This window comes from Monodelphis domestica, chromosome 3 (assembly GCF_027887165.1).
Source record: "Monodelphis domestica isolate mMonDom1 chromosome 3, mMonDom1.pri, whole genome shotgun sequence".
NCBI classification, from domain to species: Eukaryota; Metazoa; Chordata; class Mammalia; order Didelphimorphia; family Didelphidae; genus Monodelphis; species Monodelphis domestica.
The window spans coordinates 137,331,292-137,355,891 of NC_077229.1; the positions used below are offsets into that span (position 1 = coordinate 137,331,292).

General features: G+C 38.1%; 1 protein-coding gene across 1 annotated transcript in view; it reads right to left on the reverse strand.

Moving 5' to 3' along the window:
* FER1L6 (fer-1 like family member 6) overlaps positions 1–24,600 on the reverse strand; it is a 130,939-nt gene that overhangs the window by 9,845 nt on the left and 96,494 nt on the right. The window contains exons 23-26 of the mRNA XM_007488294.3: positions 24,020–24,108; positions 19,808–19,906; positions 17,680–17,921; positions 6,243–6,403 (exon numbers count right to left, since the gene is read on the reverse strand). Coding sequence (XP_007488356.2) covers positions 6,243–6,403; positions 17,680–17,921; positions 19,808–19,906; positions 24,020–24,108 — 591 coding nt within the window. The remainder of the gene's footprint in view (positions 1–6,242; positions 6,404–17,679; positions 17,922–19,807; positions 19,907–24,019; positions 24,109–24,600) is intronic.

A 24,600-nucleotide genomic window follows, 5' to 3' on the forward strand; every position in this document is an offset into this window, starting at 1 on the left:
TGTGACCCTGGGCAAGTCACTTAACCCCCATTGCCTAGCCCTTACCACTCTTCTGCCTTGGAACCAATACATAGATTTGGGTTTGTTTTTTTTTTTTTGCAATACATAGATTTTAGGGGGGCTACAGCAGCCCACAAGGACCTCTACCAGAGGTACACAACACTCTTGATCAGAATGATCAGTACCCATGATGACCATGTATCCTTGTCTGCCATGTTGTTTGAACAAGCCCTAAGGGGGACCCTGTGAGAATGCTACAGAGGAAGGGCATTACCTGGGTATTTTAATGTAAAAAGCATACAAATAAGTCAATAAATTTAATTTAAAATAAAAAAGAAACAGGTGAGAAGAAAACTCAACTGGAAGTCATAAAACTCCCATTTGAGGTCCATGTTTGTCAGTGATCATTTATGTGTCCTTGGGCAAGTCACTCACTCAACCTTTTTAAGCTTCAGTTTCTTCACCTAGAAAGCTGGGCAGCTTGGTCTGTGAGGTCCCTTCAGGTTCTAGATCTATGGTCCTATGATGTACAAAATGGAGGCCACGGTACTGGCATTACCAAATTCACTGGGTGGTTGTGAGATACAACCCTTAGACGATCTTCCAAAGCAAACTGTATTGGCACCGCTTACATACACTAAGCATGGCCAAAAACACTAGCCATTTTTTTCCTGACATTCATGTGGCTCTTTAGGAAACTGCCAGAGGAAAAAACTGGGACCCCACGAGATTAGGTGACTTGCCCAGGTACATGTAGCTACTATGTTTCAGAGGTAGGACTGCCATCTGGCTCTTCCTAACTCAGAGTCCGGCTCTCTAACCACTACACCATGCTACCTCTCATTTCCACTTTGTGGATAAGTAAACTGGGGATGGAATCACTTGTTTGATCCCTCACAGCGAATGTATCAAAGCCAGGACTGTCTGACTCCAAGTTCAGTGCTCTAATGTGAACCTTCTTTTGGCAATTAGTCCAGTGACAACATTTTGCATTCATGAGGGCATCCTTGAAGAGCCAACTATGGGATCCACTAACAGTAACCCTGAGCGGTCACTGAAAGCCTACCTGTCCCTAATGGAAATGTTATTTTGGGGAGGCGAGTGATGTCAGTAACAGGTGGAAAACCAGGCTTACTGTCATCATTTACTTGACCCAGAAAGAGGTCGCCCTGACCTCTCAGTCCCTTCCCCTCCTCCTACCTCTTAGCTTGGCCAGGGGAGCCCTAGCACCTGACTTCACATTTGTTCCACATGAGGAGCTCTTGATGCTAATTCCAGGCAAGGCAGGGCACCAGGCATTTCTTGAGTGCTTATTATGAGCTCGTATTGGTCAGATCAGTCACAGCGGGACACACTGTACATTGACCCAAAATGATGGTGCCATTTTGGTCCTCTTAGAGTACGAAAGACAACAATCTTCCAGCTCCACGCTGGACACTGTGCCAAGGGAATGTTGGTAATGGACTCTGAGGTCTTTCCTGGATGAAGAAAGGAGGGCATTCTAGGAGAATGGCAGTGTGGAGATCACTAAATGAGATGAAGATCTAACTCACTTCAGCCTTTTGTGTAAGCTGATGACCAGAGTTAGGAGAAAGCATTTATATACCCTAGATTTTTTTTAAACCTTTCTCTCTTGAATCAGTGCTAAGAATCAGTTCCAAGGCAGAAGAGTAGTAATGGCTAGATAATGGGGATGAAGGGACTTGCTCAGGGTCACATAGCTAGGAGTGTCTGAAACCAGAGTGGAAGCCAGGTCCTCCTGACTCTAGACTTGGCACTCTATCCGCTGAGCCATTTAGCTAGGTTTGAAAATGGCATCCCATTTCTCTCTTCCTAGCACCAACCCCAGCTCCCACACCACAATTATATGCATGCCCGGAATTATAGAAGTTGGAAGGGACTTCAATGACCTTCTAGTGTGACTAAGAACTAAACAAATATTTCCTCTACAGTCTATCTATCCAGTCTCTCACTAACAGACTTCTAGTCATTGGGAACTCATTATCTCCTGAGCCAGAACATTACGGTTTAGGAAAGATAAAATGTTCGGGTATTTATCCTGACATAAAAACTGAAATGTGTCTCGCTCAAGCTTACAACCATTATCCTGTTTCTGCCCTGTGGGGAACAAGCAGAACAAGGCCAATCTCTTTTTCTCAGGACAGCTCTTCTAATACTTGAAGATGGATCCGTGCCCTCCCCTTGAGTCTCTCTCCTTTTCCGGATGAAATATCCCCACTTTCTTTACCCATTACTCCTATGTCAGGATCTCCAGTTCCGTTGCCATCTTGATCACTCCTTTTTTGGGGATGTCAACGTCAGTGTCTTTTCTAAACACAGCACACGCAGAAATGTCTAGTGGTACAAATATGGTGTGTCTACAAAGGGCAAAGGACAGCCTTTGCTGCTTTCGGGAGATAGAGCTCTTTTATTTCATCCCAACATCATGCTAGCTTTTTGGGGACTGTGTGGAACCATATATATTGAGTGGGTGGGTTACTAAAGCCTATCACTATAACTGGAACTCAGCATGAAGGGACGCCCAATGCTCTGCTGAGCCCAAGCGAAATAGGGGATGTTCACTTAGGAGTCATGTATTGTTTGCTTTCCAATTCTTTGTTGTATTCTTTCTGCAATGCAAACCGGAACAAGGTATGGGACTTCTCAAAGTCCATTTCTTTCTTCTGGCTTGCTTACTGGGTGAGTTCAATGACCCAACCCCATGGATACTGCTACTCATGCCCTCAACCCATGTTCAACAAAGCGTCACGATAGAGAATTCACCCATCCACGGATAAAACAAAGAACAGAACTATACGATCATAAGTGACCCAAGGAAATCACAGTGAAGGCTTATGGATTTGTGTTACATTTTCCTCTCCCAGACTACAAACTTTTTGAGAACTTTATGACCTTATATGCCCCACAGTATCTGGTACTTGGTTTTGCCCAATAAATATTAATAAATAAATATTTAATAAAAATTTAAAAATGGAGCTGAACTTTTAAAAATAATAATAACAGGTTCAGAACTAGAAAAACCTAAGGTCATATAATCTAACCTCCTACAGATCATGAGCAAGGAAACTGAGACCCAAGGAGGAACCCAGGACATCTGATTCTAAATAGAACACTCTTTCTATAGGATGCCTCAAACAAATTTGTTCATTCTTTCAACAATCATTTGTAAAGTGCTATTATGGTCAGATTCTGTGCTAGAAGCTGTGGATACAACGACAAAAATGATGGGATTGTGTTTTTCAGCTAGGATCATTATCCCATGACAATTTTCCCAAGCTCATTTTGTTAGAACTCGGACTTGAACTTAGGTCTACTGACCCCCTAGTAAGCATTCTTTCTACTTTCATACTGACTATAATATTGCAAATAACTACTGCTTTCTAGTTCCAGCCATAATAACCACTTTAGCCCCTATTACAATAGAGCAGCCAACATAGAAACCACCAATGTACCATACACATTTGAAAATAAGTCTTCAACTTTCCAGTGGGTCTTGGATCTAATCAATATATTTCTTCTATCAATCCAAATCTCAAACTATCTATGCTTGTCATTCCTGTGGAGTTCTTGTGCTCCCATGAGTCTAACACAGGGAGTTTGCCCAATGGTATGGAGCAACTTTCCTCAAAGTGTAATTTTTGGATGCATGGGGATATCCAAGACCCATTAAAGGAGTACTCAGTCAAAGATATTTTCATAATTATACTATAATCATATTATGCTATAATTATATGCATAATTATAATTCATAATTATACATAATCAATAACTATACTTTGTTATTTGCCTGTTAAAATAATTCTCCTGGGGCAGTTACGTGGCTCAGTGGATTGAGAGCCAAGCCTAGAGATGAGAGGTCCAAGGTTCAAATATGGCCTCTGATATTTCCTACCTGTATGACCGACACTTAACCCCCATATCCTAGCCCTGACTGCTCTTCTGCCTTGGAACCAATACTTAGTAGAGATTCTAAGATGTAAAGTAAGGTTTTTTTTTTTTTAATTAGCCTCTGTTTTTCTAACTACATATCTGTGTGACACCAGATTTTTTCATCTTTTCAGTCAAAACAACAAACTGCAACAGATGAAATGCAGAAGCAGATATGAGAATCCAGTTGCCTTCTGTTTAGTCAGATATTAAAGAGATTTTTTAAAAAGTAAAACAATGGTGCTCTTCTCATTAAATTTATTGTTTTGGGAAAACATGTTTTTCATAAAAATTGTTTTATTAATATGTAATGGGTTTATTATTTATTGCTTTAAATAAATTAATAAATGGCTTAAAATGTATGAGATTCCTGACATGGTAAATTTAGTAGAAATAAGTTACGTACATACAAGCTCTTTAGAATTCTCAATCATTTTTCAAAATATAAAGGGGCCCTGAAGCCAAAAAGTTTAAGAGCTGTAAAAATGGAGATTTGAACTCTAGACTTCAATCCCCAGAAGGCCTTGCTCTAGTTCCCAGGATGCCCTCTAATCTCACTGAGATCCTCACCTGGGCGAGATCAAAATTTCTATTTAAACTGGTTGTAAAGCCTACTGTCTCTCTCTCTTCCTACTTCTGCTTCTTAGCACACGTGGCTCTCTACCTAGCAGGCAAGATGGGAGTAATTGTGAATGGGCTCTCTGGGCCTAGACACGTGCTTTCTTATTTTGTATTTTCTTTAATTCTAAATCTTTAATAAACCTCCAAAAAATATAATACTTCTAGCAGAGAAACTAATTTTAACTGCTACAGAGCCATTATTTTGAGATCTTTACTTAAGTTTTAATATTGCAAGAATACCAATGGAACACAAAGGTGGTCTGTGTGTTATCCTTTGCTTTCATCACATGTTCAACCTATTTTCTCTTTTGATTATATAATTTTTGATTGACCTCTTCTAAAATTTCTTGTTTGTAATGTGTTGCAGAGCATTTGCATTCTCTAGGAAATTGGGCTAATTATATCAAATTCCAGAACTTCTCAGAATTTTTTCAGGGAGCTCTATGGTCACTCAAAGGAGTCTAACTATATACACAAGAAAAACAAAACAAATGAAGAATACTTATTGTCCAGGGTAACTGGATAGCTCATTGGTTTGAGATCCAGGCCTAGAGGTGGGAGGTCCTAGATTCAAATCTGGCCTCAGACACTTCCCAGCTGTGTGATCCTGGGCAAGTCATTTAACCCCCAACACCTAGCCCTTACCACTCTTCTGCCTTGGAGCCAATACACAGTATTGATTTTAAGATGGACAGTGTTTTTTAAAAGATGCTTATTGTCCAGATATTAAATAATAGCTCCAGAATAATAATTGTGATAGTAATCTTAATAATAATAATAATAATTTACCTAGTATAATTACAGAAGAGACCTCTGAAATGATCTAGCTCAAACTATACCTAAGTATCCCTTCTAAAACATTCTTTATGGATGGCCGATCCAAATTCCACTTAAAGATCTAGTGATTATAAGTCACAACCCTCTGGTTCAATCCAAGAGATTTACAAAGCATTTCACGTACATTATATATTGTGAGAGACTCAAAATAGTCCTGTGAAGTAGTTAGGGGATAATTACTGCTCCCATTTTATAGGTGTTGAAACTAAAGGTCACAGAAATAAGTAACTTGCCCGAGAACACAAATCTTAAAAAATGACAATGCTGGGAGCTAAATGCAGACATTTTAACTTCAAAGCCAGTTCCTTCCATTAAACCAAGCTTCTGCCATCTTGTTAATGGATAAAGAATATTACATGTTTTTAAAGGTTATCACAATCCTAGGAAAATTTTTAAAAAGACAAGTCTCTGTCTCTGTCTGTCTGTCTGTCTGTCTGTCTGTCTGTCTGTCTGTCTCTCTCTCTCTCTCTCTCTCTCTCTCTCTCTCTCTCTCTCTCTCTCTCTCTCGTATTTCATTCTTCTCCTTTCCCCAGACCTTGTGGATATTAAGATAAACCAGTCATAGCAGCAGCATTGTACCTTACAGGAATTATCATTCAAGTAATTTCCCAGTAAGAAGTTTTAATATTAAGGGTTTTAAGGTCAATTCACACAGAGCAAAAACTGATTCAGAGAGTCTTCAAGATAATTAACCAACTGAATAGTTCATATTGTCTATATCTTTTTTGGGGGAGGGGGCTAGACCTGCAATTTAATTAGTAAAAGAACTTCGGATGGACATTCATCCCTGAGGCACTAAGAGATTTATGCAAAGTTCTCCCTCCTCATTTACTTACAGTGAGCTCTCCAGCTTTGACAAAAGGCCACCAGCCCCTCACTCTCTTCTGCTGGAATATGGAGATTTTGTTTTCCTCACTCAAGCTGCCAGATTTCAGATCACATGCCTTGGCAGATTTTGCTGCTCTAGGGAAGCCATTGAGGTTCATTTCTAGAGAGCCTAGAAAGAAAACCCATATCAATTGCAACAGAAATAATAGTTAATATGTACATGGACAAATATTGTACATGTCATCTCATTTCGTCCTCACAAAATATTCTGGAAGACTGGTGCCAATTTTACAGGTGAGGAAGCTGAGAGTAAAAGGGATTAATCAGTTGGCCAAGGTGGTATAGCTAATAAACTTTTTACAATCTTTTCTTTTTAATGACATGCAGAACCAATTTTTTAACAATTGTTTTCTGACCTTTTGTGATTCGTATTCTCTCCCCCCCTCCCCCTTACTTCTCCCCTTCCTAGACAGAAAACAATCTGACATAAGTTATTACAGTGTGGTCATGCAGCACATTTCCATTGTCCTCATGTCGTGAAAGAAGACAAAGTATGAATATCATTCTCCAATTTCTGGGAGGTAGCTCAGCTGCTCTAGTTCCTGTCCCTCCTTATAAAGAATTTTCGAAAAGAACTAACTTAGAATCAAGGGCCAAGCATGAATTGGCAATCACGAGGCAGCTTAATTGGTGCAGATTTTCCTGCCTCCAACCTCACCCCACTCCAATCCATTCTCCTCTACACAGCTGCCAAGTTTTCCTCAAGCACAGATATGACATGGCAGTTCCCTACTCAGTAAATTCCATTGCTTACTCATTCTGTCTAGAAGCAAATATCCTTTCTATTTGGCATTTGCCATATGGCCTATAGGTTCTTTTCAGAGCACAACACATCCTAGGGGTTGGAAAAGAGACAATGTCGTTAAACAGATTAAAGAAGAAAAGCCAACTTTCCCCAAAAAGAGATGCCAATAAGTGGTTCTATCCTGGAGGTCCGATTCTAGTGGTACCCTCGAGATTCACTGCAAATGTCCTGAAGGATAATAATAGCCTCCATTTGTATAGCATTTTAGGAGTTAGATGGTACTTTACATATAATTTGTAAGCAGTTAGTAAATGTGCAGATGATGAAAGCTTGGAGGGACAGCTAGTGGACAGTCAATGGCCTGAGCTTAGTGCCATCTGGTGGCCAAATTATAGAGGAAGCCCACAGCTGGTTAATTAATGACTTAATTATGTGACAGCCCACTACATCCCATGAATTGGGGAATAAAGGGTAAGAAGCCAGGTGCAGGCAAATCTAACAACAGCAGTCTCCTCTCACCCCCATACCAGCTGTCATACTCTAATTAGCTCATTTAATCCTCATCATAACTTTGTGAAGTAGGTAGCATTACTTCAAGGAAACTGAGGACCCTAAAGAGTTTTGACCTGGGAAATAATGTGGCCACATCTGTATGTATGAAAGGTTATTTTTGACAGTAGTATGAAGAATTGAGGGTGAAGAAGATTGTAACAGAAAACTTAGGAAGAGATGGCTGTGATTGTCCAGGTGAGTAGAATGAAGTATTGTTCCAGGGAGGTGGCCATGGGAACAAAGGAGATGATGCAGAATGTTGATAACATTGGGATGATGTTGCAGAATCTGAATTGGCAGGACTTATGTTATTGCTTCTATGTGAGAAGTGAGGAAGAGGAAAGAATTTAAGCTATCTTTCAAGGCTTTGAATGTGGGAGGCAAATTAAACAATACTATTATTGATAGAAGGAATAAATTTAGAAGAAGGCAGGGGGATAGGGAGAGGAGGGCTCCATTTGGATATGTTTAATTTGAAATGCCTATGGGACATATAGTTGGCTATATCCTCCTATAAGAAGTTAGAAATGCAAGCCTAGAGGTAAAAAGTGAAGCCTGAATTAGATCAGTTTCATAGAGGTGATAATTGAAGGGAGTGAAAAGAGGAAGGGAAGGAGTATAGAGAGAGGAAGAGAATAGGGGAGAAGGGAAAGAAATTAAATAAAAAGGGAGATATTGAGGAGAAAGGGAAAGGGAAAGGGAAGGAGAAAGAGAGATCAGAGAAAAGGAAATGAGAGGGAAGAGAAAAGTATAAAAATTAAAATTAAATCTCAATTAGTAAAAATGTTATAATTTTTAGGAGGTTTATTAAATGATCATTAGAAATCAAGGAATAAAGAGGATATAAAATTAAAAAAGACACGTGCCCATGGCTGGTTAGCCATTTTCAAATTCCCTACCTTACCACCATTACTGCTGATTCCTACATCATGCCAAAGAGGAGGAAGAGCCTCAATGCCCACTCCCTTTATCCTCTGTCTACAGGAAATACTTAATGACAGGAAGACTGTGGGCTCTTGAGATATGTAGTTCTTTTTTAGGGTAACAGATTTTCAATTATACATTCCCCCCTGAGACCCATGGAAGACTAGTTGCTCCACTGGGTCTTAAAAACATACCAACTTTGAAATGACAATAATTTGAGGATAAGAGGAAAAGTGAACAAAACCAATAATTGTGAGACACATTGACAAAAAGGCAGTTAAGGGGCAGTCCCCTTCAGCATAAGAATATACATACAAAACAAATGCATTCAACCCCATGCAGTTCAAATCACCACATCCCAAAGTTCACTCTGGATCTTCTGGTACAGCATGTGGTCTGTGGAGGCATCTTTATGGTGCCTTCTCCAAAGATTTCATTTTCTGGATTCAGAGAGGGATCATGTTTCTTAACCTAAAATTACTCTTAACAAAAGAATTTTTTTTAAAGTTTTAAAGTTTGCAATTTAAAATAATAATAATTATATATACCCCCTTGAAGAGGGTGATTGAAAAACACAGGGATCACTTAGGGATGCATGGCTGAGTTGTGAGGTATATGAATCAATTGTCAGAGAAATCAAAACATCAAAAAAAATCCAAATAAAGAAGAATTTCTGGGTGAAATATAGACTATCAAAGTCTTATGTGTAAAAAAAATCTAAGTAAAAGAAAAACAAATTTAGAACAGATTCTTGAATCAGGGCCAAAATAAAGTAATGTCTATCCCACAAGTCTGTAGGACAAAATGTAATAATAGTTCACTTACCCATTTGTAGACAAGACTACAAGAAGTTGTCATACTATAAGAGAGAAAAAAGGACTGATAGGGAAGTATCATTCCCTGGTCTGATTTTAATTTCACTCTCAAGAATAGGGGAGCCAGAATGGCCAATTGTTAGGTACTTTCATATTTTTCACAAGGGGTGTGGTTCAAGGAGTCCTGTGTTTTAACATATGTCAAGCACTGCAACCTTGAGTTTCACACTAGGTTCAAGTCCTTGCGCTATTTGGGCAGAATGTCATGAATCCACATAGGATTGGTGTGGTCTCTTTGACTTTGTGCTCTTTGGCACTATGCAAGTGGCTTTGTGCTTTTTTGGCACTCTTCAATGGCTCTTTTTTGTATTCCCTTCTCCTGGAATCAGACAGAATCATTAAGCAAAATCCCATAAATTAAAAAAAAAACAATCAATAGCATCATTTTTATAGTCTAAAGCTTTTTGGGTATGCTTTGACATTATAGTAAATATATTTTTAACTTATCAAAATCAAAAAAGTTAAAGAAAATCTTCTTAATACTAGTGATATGTGCTTTGAATTCAAAAGGGAGAGAAAAAAACTGAAATAGTATATTGCAAAATGGCCAACCAGGCATAGGCGCATGATTTTTTAAATTTTGTATCCACTGTATTCCTTGATTTCTAATGATCACTTAATAAACCTTCTAAAAATTATAACATTTTTATTATTTTAGATTTAATTTTAATTTTAATTTTTTTTACAGTTGGCAACCATAAAGGGATATGTAGTTCTTTTTAGGGTAACAGATTTTCAATTATACAAAAGGGAGAGAAAAGAGACTCAATGACAAATAGCTTCCCAATGGCTTTAGGAATAAAGTGAAGTAAGAGCCTGGGAAGAGGGTGAGCAGAAAAGAAAAAGAGTCATTGAAAAGGAAGGAGACCACGGTGTGTGTCTCTGAAACCAAAGAAAAAAATAATATCCAGGAAAGATATAGTCAACAGTTTCAAAAGTTGTAAAGAGGTAAAGAAGGATCAGGATTCAAAAATGAAAGCCTTTTGGATAATTAGGAGCTGATTGGTGACTATTGAGAGCATAGTTTAATTTGGAAGGTTGTGTAGACAGAAGCCAGAACACAAGGAATTGAGGAATGAGTGGGAGAGCGCATTGGGTTTAAACAGCATTTTCAAGAAGTTTAGTAATGGATTGACTAGAGACATGAGATGGAAGCTGGATTCTATTGTATGGTCAAAGAAAGTCTTTTCCCCCCCTAAATTGTGAAGAAATTCATATACTGAATGTTTGAAATGTGGGTTATACATTCCTGGGGAAACTATAAGATCAGGTCAAATTTCAATTTAATCCTAGGCTTGTAGATGATGACAACAAAACAATTATAATGTAATTATACACTATGTAAGGACTCACAGGTGTTAAAATGGTAAATGAAATATTAATTCCAAGGAGCTCAGCAGCAGACCACATGGACTTCAATCTGCCTCAGGGACCTTGAGGAATTATCAGGAACAAATAGAATATGTTAAGATGTGGGAAGAAGTTCAGTAGAGAGTTATATAGCAAGGTAAGGTCTTATTTAATTAACAGTTTTATTAATGATTTTTAAATATGGTCAAAATCCCTTTTATTAAGTGTATGGACTACAATCTTTTGGGAGATTCTTATTCCAAGGAGGACAAGTAAATGTTTAGATGAAGCTTAAAAAGGTAGAAATGTTGACAGGCACTGAAATAGAAAACTGAACTAAGAGATGAAACTGAGGAAATGATAGTGTAACACATGGGAGAAATTGTCCAAAGCAAGGGAACTGATGAGTCATATACTGATGACTAAAGAACAGAGGGAGCATCTGAACTAAGTTGGAGGTAGCAGGAGTAGCAAACAGTTAGATCGAAGACACCACCAATAAGAAGAGTCAAAGCAATCCTGTGGCAGTCCCTCTGCAAGAAGCAATTTACTCCCAATTCTGGGTCCCTCAGCCTTTGGGAAATGGTGGTCAATTAGAAACATTTCAGAAAGGAGGCACCAAAGCTGGAAAAGTCACTTTTTGAAATGATCTTGGCATGGTTAGTAAGGCACGACTATTGAAAGAAAGCAAGGAGGCAGTAGTTAGTTGGAAACACTCAGGTGAGGCACTGGACCCTATAAAGACTACCACGGGATAAAAAGTAACTCTAAAAGTAAATGTCTACACCAGGCAGGTGAAGACTTCCCCTAGCAGGAGGGGTAGATGAGAACAATTTGTTCCAATGGCCATGAAGGCAGGGAGAGAAGGCTGTATAGAGTGCTTAGAGCTTGGTTAGACATCGAAGAAGCCAGTCATCCACTACAACGTGAGCCACCTTGACTTTTGTTTTGCCATTGGACTTTGATGACTCTGGAAGAGAAAATGAGGCTGAGGACTTTGAATAACTCTGCCTCACTTAAATCCAATTTATGCATATCTCAAAAGCCAACACCAGTGATATCATTTTCTTCCTCTTCAAGTACAAAGAATAACAACCAACTAAACAGCTCTACCCAAGATTTAAAGTCAGAAGTTTTAAATTTATATTCTATGGAGGTTTTTCTATAGCCAGAAGGAAGAGTAATAGAACCAGAGGGATCACGGATGACAGAGTAGCACTGTTCTGGGGAGCTTGCTTACCTAGGTATCTTTTCTTTGTGTTCCCTTGCATTGTGTATAGCTCTGGGGAGAGTCATACACTGGACTGTATGGACTCCCAGGGAACTGTGGAAAGTTACATGGTGGACTTAAGACAGACTATACCAGAGAGCAGTAATTCGAGTCAAAGTGTCTGTGATGGTCATATTCACCTCCTCATCTTTTCTTCTTGGAATCTCTAGCTCCCTTCAAGGCTCAACCCAAGTGTCCTTCCAACAAGTTGAAGCTTCCTATAAGAAATATTTCCTGATCCCACCCCATTTATTAATGCTTCCTTCACTAAACTTCCTTATATTCACTTTATTTGCATTTTGCACCTACATATATGTGTACTTTTTTCCCTCCTAAGAGAATATATATCCTTGAAGTCAAGGATTATATATATTTGATCTTTGGGTCCCCAAGCATCTAGCCCAATGACTGTAGCTGGTGGGTATTTAATAAATGCCAGTTAAACAGTATTAATTTGAATCATTGTCCAAAGTTTTAGAATCCTTCCCCATTCTATTTACCATGAGGCCAGGACCATAAATCATGCAGTCAGAGATCTTTGGTCCTTGATCCTTGTATTGCACTGTAGTTATCTAGGCAAAAATATTTTGTGACAAATACTATTATAACAAATCAAACAGGGACAGCTGGGTAGCTCAGTGGATTGAGAACCAGGACTAGAAACGGGAGATTCTAGGTTCAAATCTGGCCTCAGACACTTCCCAGCTGTGTGATCCTGAGCAAGTCACTTAACCCCCATTGCCCATAGCCCTTACCACTCTTTTGCCTTGGAACCAATACACAGTATTATTCCAAGACGGAAGGTAAGGATTTAAAAAAAAATCAAACAATGTAGTAGGAAATATATCTAAATTCTGGACAATGTGAGCCATTTAGTGAAATACTATTCACTGCAACCAAATTTGCCACAACAGTCATACCATCTTATGTGTACAGAGTTTATTTATTTTTTAAACCCTTACCTTCCGTCTTAGAATCAATACTGTGTGTTGGCTCCAAGGCAAAAGAGCGGTATGGGCTAGGCAATGGGGATTAAGTGACTTGCTCAGGGTCACACAGCTAGGAAGTGTCTGAGGCCAGATTTAAACACAGGACCTCCAGTCCCTGGGACTGGCTCTCAACCCACTGAACCACCCAGCTACCCTCCTCCCCAGAGTTTATTTTTTAATTCAAATTATAAGAGCTCATATTGGTCTTATTGGATATGGCCAAGTGTTATAAACTATTAAGACCTTATTGGAGCCTGAACATGTAACTTAATATGTTAATTTTTCTTCCTAGCTTCTAGCAATCTGAAAATTTGATATATGTGCTATCTATGCCTTTATCTATATCACTGATAAAAATGTGGAAGTGTGGGACCCATGGAACAGTCTACTATAAACTTCTTTTCTAGTTTATACTGAATTACTAATGGATACTTTTGAGTGTGAATATTCATCCAGTTTCAAATTCACCTAACTTTTTTTTATCATTTAGATTTAGAAGGGCAGGCAGATGGCCCAGTGGATAGAGGGAAACCTGAATCCAGGTCTGATTTTGGATACTTACTACTTGACCATTGGCAAGTCATTTAACCCTGCTGGTCAGGGTTTCCTCATCTGTAAAATTAACTGGAGAAGGAAATGGCAAACTGTCTCTTTGCCAGGAAAACTCCAAATGGGATCACAAAGAGCCAGACACAACTGAACAACAACAAAGATTACATTCCTTTATCTAGTCCTCAAAAATGTTGCCAATGTTTTACTAAAATCCAGATGAATTATAGGGTATCCCAAAAAGTCTTAGTGCAGTTTTTAAGTTTTTATATCTTTCATAATTAAAACTGCCCTAAAACATCTGGGACACTCTTTATATCTAGAGCATTTGTTTGATTTACTAGTCTAATGGACTTGTCCACAAAGGGAATGAAGTTAGTCTGACCTGACCTGTCCTTGATGAAGCCCTTCTGGCTCTCTGTGATGATTTCTTTCTTTTACCAACCATTCATTTGAATAATATTAATTTTAATAATCTATTTTAGAGTTTGGAGATGAATCAAAATAGAGCTCTTTTAACTCAGAATTTATAGATGTACTTGCTTTTCTGTTTGCTGGGATAATATTTACCATTTTCTAAGCATGTGGAGCTTTCACTTCTCCCAAGAGCCTTCAAAGATTGTTTACTTTTACTCAGCATTTAAATATACCAGTATTTCTAGTTCCCTGGATCTATAGTTTATTTAGGACTGGTGGCTTAAACTAATCAAGGATAGTTAAGTGCTCTCTTGGGGTAACTAGGTGATATAGTGGATAAAACACTGGGCTTGGAATCAGGAAGATTCATCTTCATGAGTTCAAATCTGGCTCCAGATACTTACTTGCTATGTAGTCCTGGGCAAGTCACTTAATCCTGTTTGCCTCAGTTTGCTCCTCTGTAAGATGAACTGGAGAAGGAAATGGCAAACCATTCCAGTTTCTTTGCCAAGATAACCCCTATTGAGGTTACAAAGAATCAGACACAACTGAAAGGATGAACAACAAAGTACTCTCTCACTACCTCCCAATTGATTATGGGTTTTGTCTCCTTATTAGTCATTTTTTTAATCTTTCTAGTCTAAAGGTCATTCTCCTTGGTAGAGAGAATAGAAACAAAAGAAGCATTAAATAGTTCTATCTCCTCTCTGTATTCTGTCGCCCTGACTATCTCTTTTGTCATTACTCTCTTTTCCTCAAAGTAGTGTTTTAGCATCCTTCATTTTCCTCAGCTCATTTCCCCAGTGTTAGCACAGCAGAGTTAGCACACCACTGCAGAAATGTCAAAAATATGATTAGGAACTAATGAGTCCCAGAGATGCTGAATTCCATGGTCCTTTCTTAATGAAGTCTTTGGAACAATGCTCTGTAGATGATATAATTCTAAGGCCATTGCTTTGGAAAAAAATCAAGTTTTGGTTCCAAGACAGAAGACAATGTAAGGGGTAGGCAATTGGGGCAAAGTGACTTGCCCAGGGTCACATTGCTAGAAAGTTTATGGGGTCAAATTTGAACCCAAGACCTCCCATTTCCAGGCTTGATGCTTTCCTCTGAGCCACCTAGCTGCTACAACAATTCTTTTTCAATAAATACTCATAATTATATAGTCCTTTAAGATATGCAAAGTTCTTTTATCACTCAATGAGGTAGGTAATTCAAATATTATTTTTCCCACTTGTTATTTTACTGAGGAGATAGCCTCTGAGAGTTGAAGTGACTTGCTCATAACCACAGTTATTGTGTTTGTGGGTCTTTCTGTGATGTTATTCTGGGGAGGGGGCAGTGTCTGTGGCAGGATCTTAATCTGATTTCAGTGCTTTGATTCTTTCCATCATGCCATTTTGTCCCCTTCAGGGTTTTTGAAAATAATGTCTTAAGAAATGTTGAAGGCAGTCTCACCTTAAGAACTATCTTGGATGTTTTCTGGGAAAAGTCCTAATCACCATTCTTCACAAAGTTCAGTGTGACTTCTTAGCACCATCTCTCTGCCCCAGTTCCTTATATCTCATTCTTCCAATCAGCAAATAAACCTTTATGCTCTTTTGATTTTTTGCAAATCACAGTCAATTCTTCTACTCCCACTGGTTATGGTTCATAGCTATAGATGCTTAGAGCTGAGTAACTGGGATTTAATCTTGACTACCTTAGAACAAAACACTAGATGGAAATTACCTTATGGATTATCTTTCTCTCTTTCTTCCTCCTTCAGGAAACTTCTTCTAGCCTACAAAAGAGTTTTTCTTCTCTTTTCCCATAGTGCTTTGCCAAGGCTGCTTTGTTCATCACTAATAGTTACGAATATATGTATGTATAAATATATATATGTATATATATATGTGTGTGTGTATATGAATCCTTCCTTTTAAACCATTAGCTCTTAGCAAGGAAGGTCTATATCACAACTATTTCTGAATCCTCAGCACTTACTATGGAATCCTGCATATAGCAAATTGCACAATGAATTGAATTGAACTGCCTTCAAAATTGTCCCTCTTCAGCAGGCAGGAAACTTGCCTATTTTTAAAGCTTTCCTGAAAAGTACATATAATATCTTCCACGAGTTACTCAATCTAATCTTTAGCAATTCACATTTCATGCATTCAGCTTTCTATCAACTGATTAAAAACTACTTGATTTGTTTGGGCCAGCCTGAGTAAAATGAAGAATTGGCTTTGATGATTTCATAGTTTACCCTTTTTATTGTTGTTCATTCATTTCAGTCACATCCAACTCTTCAACATTCCATTTGGGTTTTTTTTTTTAACCCTTACCTTCCTTCTTGGAGTCAATACTCTGTATTGGTTCCAAGGCAGAAGAGTGGTAAAGGCTAGGCAATGGGGGTCAAGTGACTTGCACAGGATCACAGAAGTGTCTGAGGCAGATTTGAACCCAGGACCTCTTGTCTCTGGGCCTGGCTCTCAATCCACTGATCTACCCAACTGTTCCCACCCCTCTCCCCATTTGGGATTTTCTTGACAAAGATACTGAAGTAGTCTGCCATTTTCTTCTCCAGTTCACAGATGAGGAAACTGAGGCAAATAGAGTTAAATGATTTGTCCAGTATGACACAGCTAGATATGAACTCAGGAAGATGAGTATTCCTGACTCCAGAGCTGGCACTCTATCTGCTTCACCACCTAGTCATCATAACATGTTTTATACTTGAAACTGTTGTTTCACTTTTGTGAACTCTAAAACACTGAAGAAAGTGAGATGTTATTTTTTATTATGTACCAAATATAAACGAACAGCAGGATGAAAACAGTAAAATAATCCATAAATTGGCAAGATAAAGGTATCACAAGAAGAGGGCACTAGACTTTGTGAGCTGGAAGACTGTAGGCTCATATCTTCCTTCCGACACTTCTTATGTGATCTTTTGAAAGTCACATTACATCTATGTCCTTCAGGTAATCAATCTCCTTGGATTTTTAAAAAAACCCTTACCTTCTTTCTTGGTATCAATTTTAATAATAAAAAAAAAGAGCAATAAGGGCTAGGCAATGGGGGTTAAGTGACTTGTCCAGGATCACACAGCTAGGAAGTATCTGAGGCCAGATTTTCTCCCAGGTCTTCCTGATTCTAGTCCTGGTACCTATCTACTGTGTTACCTAATTGTCCCTCCACTTGGACTTTTTTGGTAAGGCACAGACAGGCTACTTTCTATCTAGGTGGAGATGCCACCCATAATAAAGTTTACCATGCTGAAGAAATCACAGATCTGTGAGTATTTTATCTGTCCATATATTCAAATAAACATTTTGGAATTCTTATCAATGTGCCTATTTTCATTTGTAATTTTTAAATTTTGGCCCAAACCTGTGATTTCATCAGTGAAGGAAACTTCCAATGATAGATACTTAATATCTGGGTGTTTGGGGCCAAGTGACTTAACACACTTTATCCACTGTGCCCACCCAGGGTTACATAGGAGGAATCAAAGATACACAATGAATCTAGGACTTCCTGGTAATAGAGTCAGTGCTCTTTCCTTTATATCATATGGTTTTTCATCGCGTAAATCTATTACTGCCAATAATTGTAACCTCTTAAAGTTTGGACACGGACCGGGTCCAGTCTTTGGAGGACAGGAGACTACGACACCTTGTAATGAGTCAGACCACTCATGTGCACTCAGTGGGGCTGCCAGCTTACCTAGAAAATCATCCGAAGAGAGCCTTTCAAAATCCCACACCTGGAGAACAAGCTCAGCTGGAATCTTCCGTTCTGTCTTTTCCAAGGAAAAGATGTTTTCCCTTTTAGAGATGACCATTTGCTTCTCGGCAGGGAGATACTGAAATGGAAACAGGAACCTCCAGTTGAAGTTGCCCTCTCCAGTCAGAGAGTTATAGTGCACATCTGTCTCTTGTCTATCGTCTTCCATGCCCTTTAGCCATCTGCATGAAGAGAGCAAGTGGGGGTAAAGCACTCTACATTTATTAAATACCTACTACGTGCCAGGCACTCTTCTATACACCTTATAAATATTTTCTCATTTAATCTTCTCAGCAAAAATAATGTAGTGGTTTGCCATTTCCTATCCCAGTTCCTTTTACACATTAGTCTTCCTGATTCCAAGCCTGATACTCTATCTTCTTTGCCACCTATCTCCCAACCAAAATAAAATGGCAATTCCTACAGCCTTGATGATCTGAAGACTCCATAGCAATTACTTCTTGTTCACTTGCTTAGCTAGAAACCACATTTTCTAGGGTGGGTTGGGACTTTGGAAATTCCTATCTGTCTTTTTCTAAAATTTCTCTCTCTCTTACGACCTGAGTTAGTGATATTTATGCTATTTGTCTGGCCAAGAATCAAATAACCTGGATACTCATTTTGACTCTTCCACCTATTGGCTTTGTGACTTCCCTGTGTTATACTTTTTTGGGCCCCCGTTTTCTTAACAGCAAAATAGGATGTTACCTAGGGTAACGACCTACTAGAATGATATGTTTATCTTAAGGTTTAAAGCTGAAGGGAGCTTGAGTGACACAATTAGAACCAATTCATTTACAGATGAAGAAACTAAGACTCAAAGAGTCATTTAATTTGTCATAGTCCAGAAAGAGAGACGTAGAGATAAGGTTAGAAGTAGAGATAAGGTTAGAAGCACTGTCTTATTTTTTAGTCATTTCAGTCAAGTCTGACTCTTTGTGATCCCATCTGGGTTTTTTTTTTTTTGGCAAAGACATTAGAGTGGTTTGCCATTTCCATCTCCAGCTCATTTTGTAGATGAGGAAACAGAGGCAAAGTTGCCCAGCTAATAAGAGTCTGATGCCATATTTGAACTCACAAAGTTGAGTCTTCCTGAATCCATGCCTGGCATTCTATCCACTGAGCCAACTGAGGATTAAGATTCCTCTCAGCTTCAGGATTAAGTCCTATAAGTGTTCAGCTTCTATAATACGTTATATAAAAATTGATGGAAAATTCTTTATTCATGAAAATGTACCCATGAAAGGAAACAAAAAGCTCAAAAAGATACAAAAAAGTCAATTTTGTTACTACTGTGTAAATAATATTTGCTTTAAAAAAATTTCCATGTAACATAAATTCCTTGTTTCATATACAATCCTCTTTATTCCTCTATGCATACTGGTTTGTTTATGCCTATTGATGATTGCTACATTCAAAATTTTAAAATGTTTAAAAAATATATGTATTCCCAGAGGGCAGCTGAGTAGCTCAGTGGATTGAGAGCCAAGCCTAGAGATGGGAGGTCCTGGGTTCAAATTTGACCTCAGACACTTCCCAGCTGTGTGACCCTGGGCAAGTCACTTGACCCTCATTGCCTAGCCCTTACCACTTCTGCCTTGGAGCAACGGAAGGTAAGGGTTTTGATTTAAAAAATATATATATGTATTCCCTTTCATCTGGACATAGTATATATTACAACAGAGAAGAGAAGGGCAAGATCTAGCTTTAATAGGAGCATTACTGCCTACTTATATAAGATAATGAAACTCTGTATCTTATTTAATAAAGAGTTTCATTATGAAGCACAGAACTGTCTTTCTAATTTCAATTGGATTAAGAGACCAGAAATTTGAATGTGGATTCCAGGCAATACTGAATAAATATCTTTAGATTGACATAGCTGGGAGGGATTTTCATCTGAAAGTTTTACAGGTTTGAAAAGATAAACATCTTACTTAAGCTTATCAGGAAATGGTATAGTCAAGTCCCCAAAGTGGATATTTCTATTGAGATAGTAAATGAACTATCTTAGAACAAAATAAAACAATAAAAAAAGGAAAGTCATCATTTGCTTAAATTAACTTACCCTTTAACATAAATATCACTTGATTTTTGCCCTGTGAAGATATTTTCATCCTCTAAAATGACATCTTCTGTATTCCAGATTATCACTCTCAATTCATAACTGAAACAGGGAGAAGTCAGCATTAGGTTATAGATGTGAGATGTTGACACATAGATCTGAAATTGGGGAATCTGGGTTCAAATCCAAGCTTTCCCACATATTAGTTGTGAGAACTCACCTGGGTCTTTCAACCCCAGTAACTTCATTTGTGCTAGCTAGCAATTAAGTTTGCAAAGTGTTTTAGATACCTTATCTCATTTGATCCTGGAAACCTGCCTCAGGAAATTCTCTGAGACTGAACTGTAGTTGAGTTGTCAGTCTGTTCTTGCAGCAGAAGTTTTTATACCAGGAGCTTCTCACATTAATAAACAATAAACCTAAACCTGCAAATTATGGAATTTTATTACACATCTTAATCAGCTATTTATTATCAATAAGTGATTCAGCAATATCTTTGCCATGAAAACCCCAAGGGGTCACAAAGAGTCAGACATGTCTGAAAGAACTGAATAACATCAGGTCATTATAAACCTGGTAAAATATTATCAATAAACTATATTGTTTTTAATGATAGCAAATGGTATGATATGTAATTGTGATGGAGATAGCATAATGTTTTAATTAATAAAGCATGACATTTTATTATTAAGACATATTACATCTAGTAAACTGAATTATAACTATGACTAAACCACATCATCATTAATTAGACTGATTAGGAATTATAGGGCTTGGAGCTGGAGGAGATGTTATACAGCATTAAGTCTAACTTCCTCATTGTACAGATGAGATCCAGAATGGACAAGTGTTTTGACCAATATTCCACAGGAAGCAAATGGCAGAGGCAGAACTTGAAATCATATCTTGCATCCAAATCCAGTTCACTTTATTGCTATTCTTGTTCTTCTTGTTGTTATTATTTTTGAGATTCATGGACATGATTCACGTCCTTACCAGCTCCCTTGCATAGCTACTGCTTGATGTCTTTCAGTACATGACCTCTTCACCTAAAACCTGCCTTAATTTGGTGCAGGGAGACATGGCCACAGCATTCTGCCCCATCTACCATCACTAAGAGAAATCGTTCATCCTTCATTTTTTGAAGAGAACTAATGACATCATGGGGTGATATCTTGACTTGCATGTGAATTGTATTAAAGTGAGGCAGAATTACATAAAGTCATCAGTCTCTCAGCTCTCTTCCAGAGTCAATGAAGTCCAGTGGAAGGACAAAAGCCAAGATAACCTATGATGGCCAGAATGTAGCAGATGATTTTGCCATCTTCAATGTCTGACCAAGTTCCACAGAGCCTGCTTCAGCTGCCTTCGTGGCCTTTGGAACAAATTGTTCTCATCAGGCCATTCCACTGGGAAAGTCTTCATATGCTTGGGATATACCTCTGCTCCAACTCCCCAATAAGTCTGAGGCCAATTGGTTGCCCTCAACTTGGTTTAGTCCATTTTACTGGGATATGAATGCAATGCATGCTAGCTTCTTAAAGCCACAGGTGAGAGTTGGTTGAAAGGTAGACACCAAAGGTTGATGAGTGGTACTGAAAAGGGCTCAGCAAAGCCCACATGCTAAAAGTGCTAGATCTTTCTACAAAATCTCATATACCCCAACTAAGAGAAAAAGGGAGATTTTTTGAATGAGGACTTAGTTGCTAGTCACTACCAGAACAGTCCCCACATTGCCAACATAACAAAATGTCAGTGTGGTTTTGGGGAAAGGAGAGTATATTTGAAATCAGAAAATCTGCATTTGAATTCTAGCTTTGCTACTTAATATCTATAGGACTCTGGAGAAATTATATAACTCAGCATATTTTCTCATATGTGAAATCATATGTGAAATCAGGATCTCTCAGTTCTTTAAAAACTCTTAAATACTCGATACTGCCCACTTTATGATCTAAATCCATTAACAACCTCCCTATGATTGCCACAGACCAGCTATGTGACTTGAAATGTCACTTTATTTTATTTTATTTTTTAACCCTTATTTTCTTTCTTAGTATCAATTCTAAGATAGAAGAGTGGCACAGGCTAGACAATTGGGATTAAGTGACATGCCCAGGGTCATAGTAGGAAGTATCTGAGGCCATATTTGCCCCCAGGTCCTCTTGATCTTAGGATCTTGGTGCTCCATCCACTGGGCTACCGAGCTGCCTTTTGATCTGTTTTTGTTTTTTTAAACCTGTAAAATGGGGTGAGCTAGACACGAATTAGGAGTTCTTAAACTATTTTTGTGCCATTACCTGCTTTGATAATCTAGGTGAAGCCTATAGACTCCTCAGAGTAATGTTTTTAAGTTCATAAAATACATAAGATTAAAAAGAAAATCAAAAGTAAAAATGAAGATATCATTTTTTCTAATCCAAAATCATGGATCCATTGAAATCAATCTATGGACCCCATATTAAGAACCCCTGGACTATATGATTGCTAAGATCTCTACTAACCTTAGTACTACTACCTACCATCTACTTACATCATAACTTTTGAGTCTGGCCCTTTGATTTCATCAGAATAGGAAGCACTTGGTTAGGAATTCCCTCTACCAATGGAGGTACCTGCTTTGCAGTTTATAGTCTTTGAGATTTGCCTGGGGCAAAGTTAATCAACTTGCTCCGAGTCACACAATCAGTATGTATCAGAGATGGGCTATGAACCTAGGTAATCTTGTGGCTGAGACTGGCATTATCTCCATTGTATCTTGTGGCCCTTCTATGATGTGCTTACTTGGAGAAAATCAGAGGCAACTAGATGCAGTCCTGAATGATTCCCCGATATGGAAGATGCTGTTGACTGCTCTATACCCTCAGATTAAGAGAGAAGTATAAGCCCTTAGTCCCTCCTGAATATACTCAGCTGGGCCCAATTTATGCCTATAATACTTTGAAGATCTAGAACTTTATTTGGGTGGGTATACTACCTGTCTATGCAGATGGCAGCCCTGAAATGATGTAGTAAATTGTTTCATAAGTTATCTTGGCTTTTAAAAATCATCAACTGGTGGCCAACACTCTTATCATGTACCTCTACGTTTAACTTGGCTGATTCTTAGATGACAGATACACAATCTATCATTATAAATGTATAACATTTCCAGATTAGAAAAACCTCCAAGAGTTTGTATCCCATGCATAGTTTTATATCACCTGTATACCCTAGTGAGACAATCAGGGACTTTGGCTAAGAGCTATGGTTTTCTATGTTGGAAGACTAAATGGCAATAATTAAAAGACAATGACTAAAGTGTCAACTAAATATATTATATTACTAATTATATTATTATATAATTATATATACATATAATTATATAATACATTATATTAGTCTATGCTAAGTTGGTCTATATTGGTCTATGCTAACAGTAAGCCATATTTTCTCCACCCTGGGCCACTACCACCAAAACCTCACCATTGCCCTCCAATCAACCACATGTGCTATATATGTAGGGATTTAGAAGCTGTCAAAGGAATATCATTTCGCCATGAACCACCAGCTGGTAGGGTCAGAATTTCTTCTAAAATACTAGAAAGAATAAAGTAAGCCTTCCCAAGCTGATCTCCCATCAATGATAATAATCAAAACCACATATGGTTATGTTAAGGGTGTATAAAATTCCTCTAGAAATATAAGGATAAAGGGGGGAAGCTCTAATATCATTATTGCTCTTCTAAAACATGATTTAAAATCACAGAACCTTAAGTCTGAGAGGGAATTTGAAAGAACAGAATAATTGGAAGGGACCTTAGAAGTAATTGAATTCTAGAATTACAGCTCTCACTCTGGAAGGGATCTTGAAATCCTACTCTCTCATTGTACAGTTGAACTAACAGAACCAGGGAAATAAGTGCCTTGCCTAAGAAACACAAGTATTGAGCATCAAGGGTAGAATCTGAACCTACATCCTTTTTCTCCATATCCAACTGCTATACCACACTACCTCCTATAAATGTCCTTATTTTATAGTTAAGAACTTAAAACCCCAACACTCTTACTGACAGATATTGGCCAATAGCTCAGCCTCCTTAGTCAATAGCTTTTAGTCAACAAAATTTAACTGGATGTTTGTAGAAAATCATTTGATCTACCCAATCCAATCCTATGATCTTTGTAAAGTGATACCATGATCTCTTATTAGAGGTGGGGACACTATTGAATTACCCTTTTGGCTTCCTTGGAGAGATGTCAACAGGTGGTCCAGGCTGTGGCATGTCTTTGGGAAACATGTCTACCCACATCTGCAGGCGACCCTTTCAGAAGGAAGAATAAGAGACTAGTTACCTTCTAAAAGCACACCATTACTAGATTAAACACAATTTAGGTACTTGCAAGCCAAATATTTTTCAACTGATGTTGTTAGACCTCAAATTTTCAATGGGAATTGGAAAAAAATAAAAGTAGCCCTTTTCTTATTTTATTTTATTATTCTACCACACTACCCAATCAATAAAACCAAGCCAAACTAAACCAAAGCAGTCTGAAAATGAATTGTCAATAAAAAAGTTGCTTTGTTGTGGGCAGCTAGGTGGCTTAGTGGATTGAGAGCCAAATCTAGGGACAGGAGGTCCTGGGTCCAAATCTGGCCTTAAACTTCCCTAGTTATGTGTCCTTAACCCCCAATGCTTAACACTTACCACTCTTCTGTCTTGGAACCAATACATAGTATAGATTACAAGACAGAAGATAAGGGTTTTTCAAAAGTTGTTTTGTTTTAGTATTTGACATAAAAACTACCACTGCCT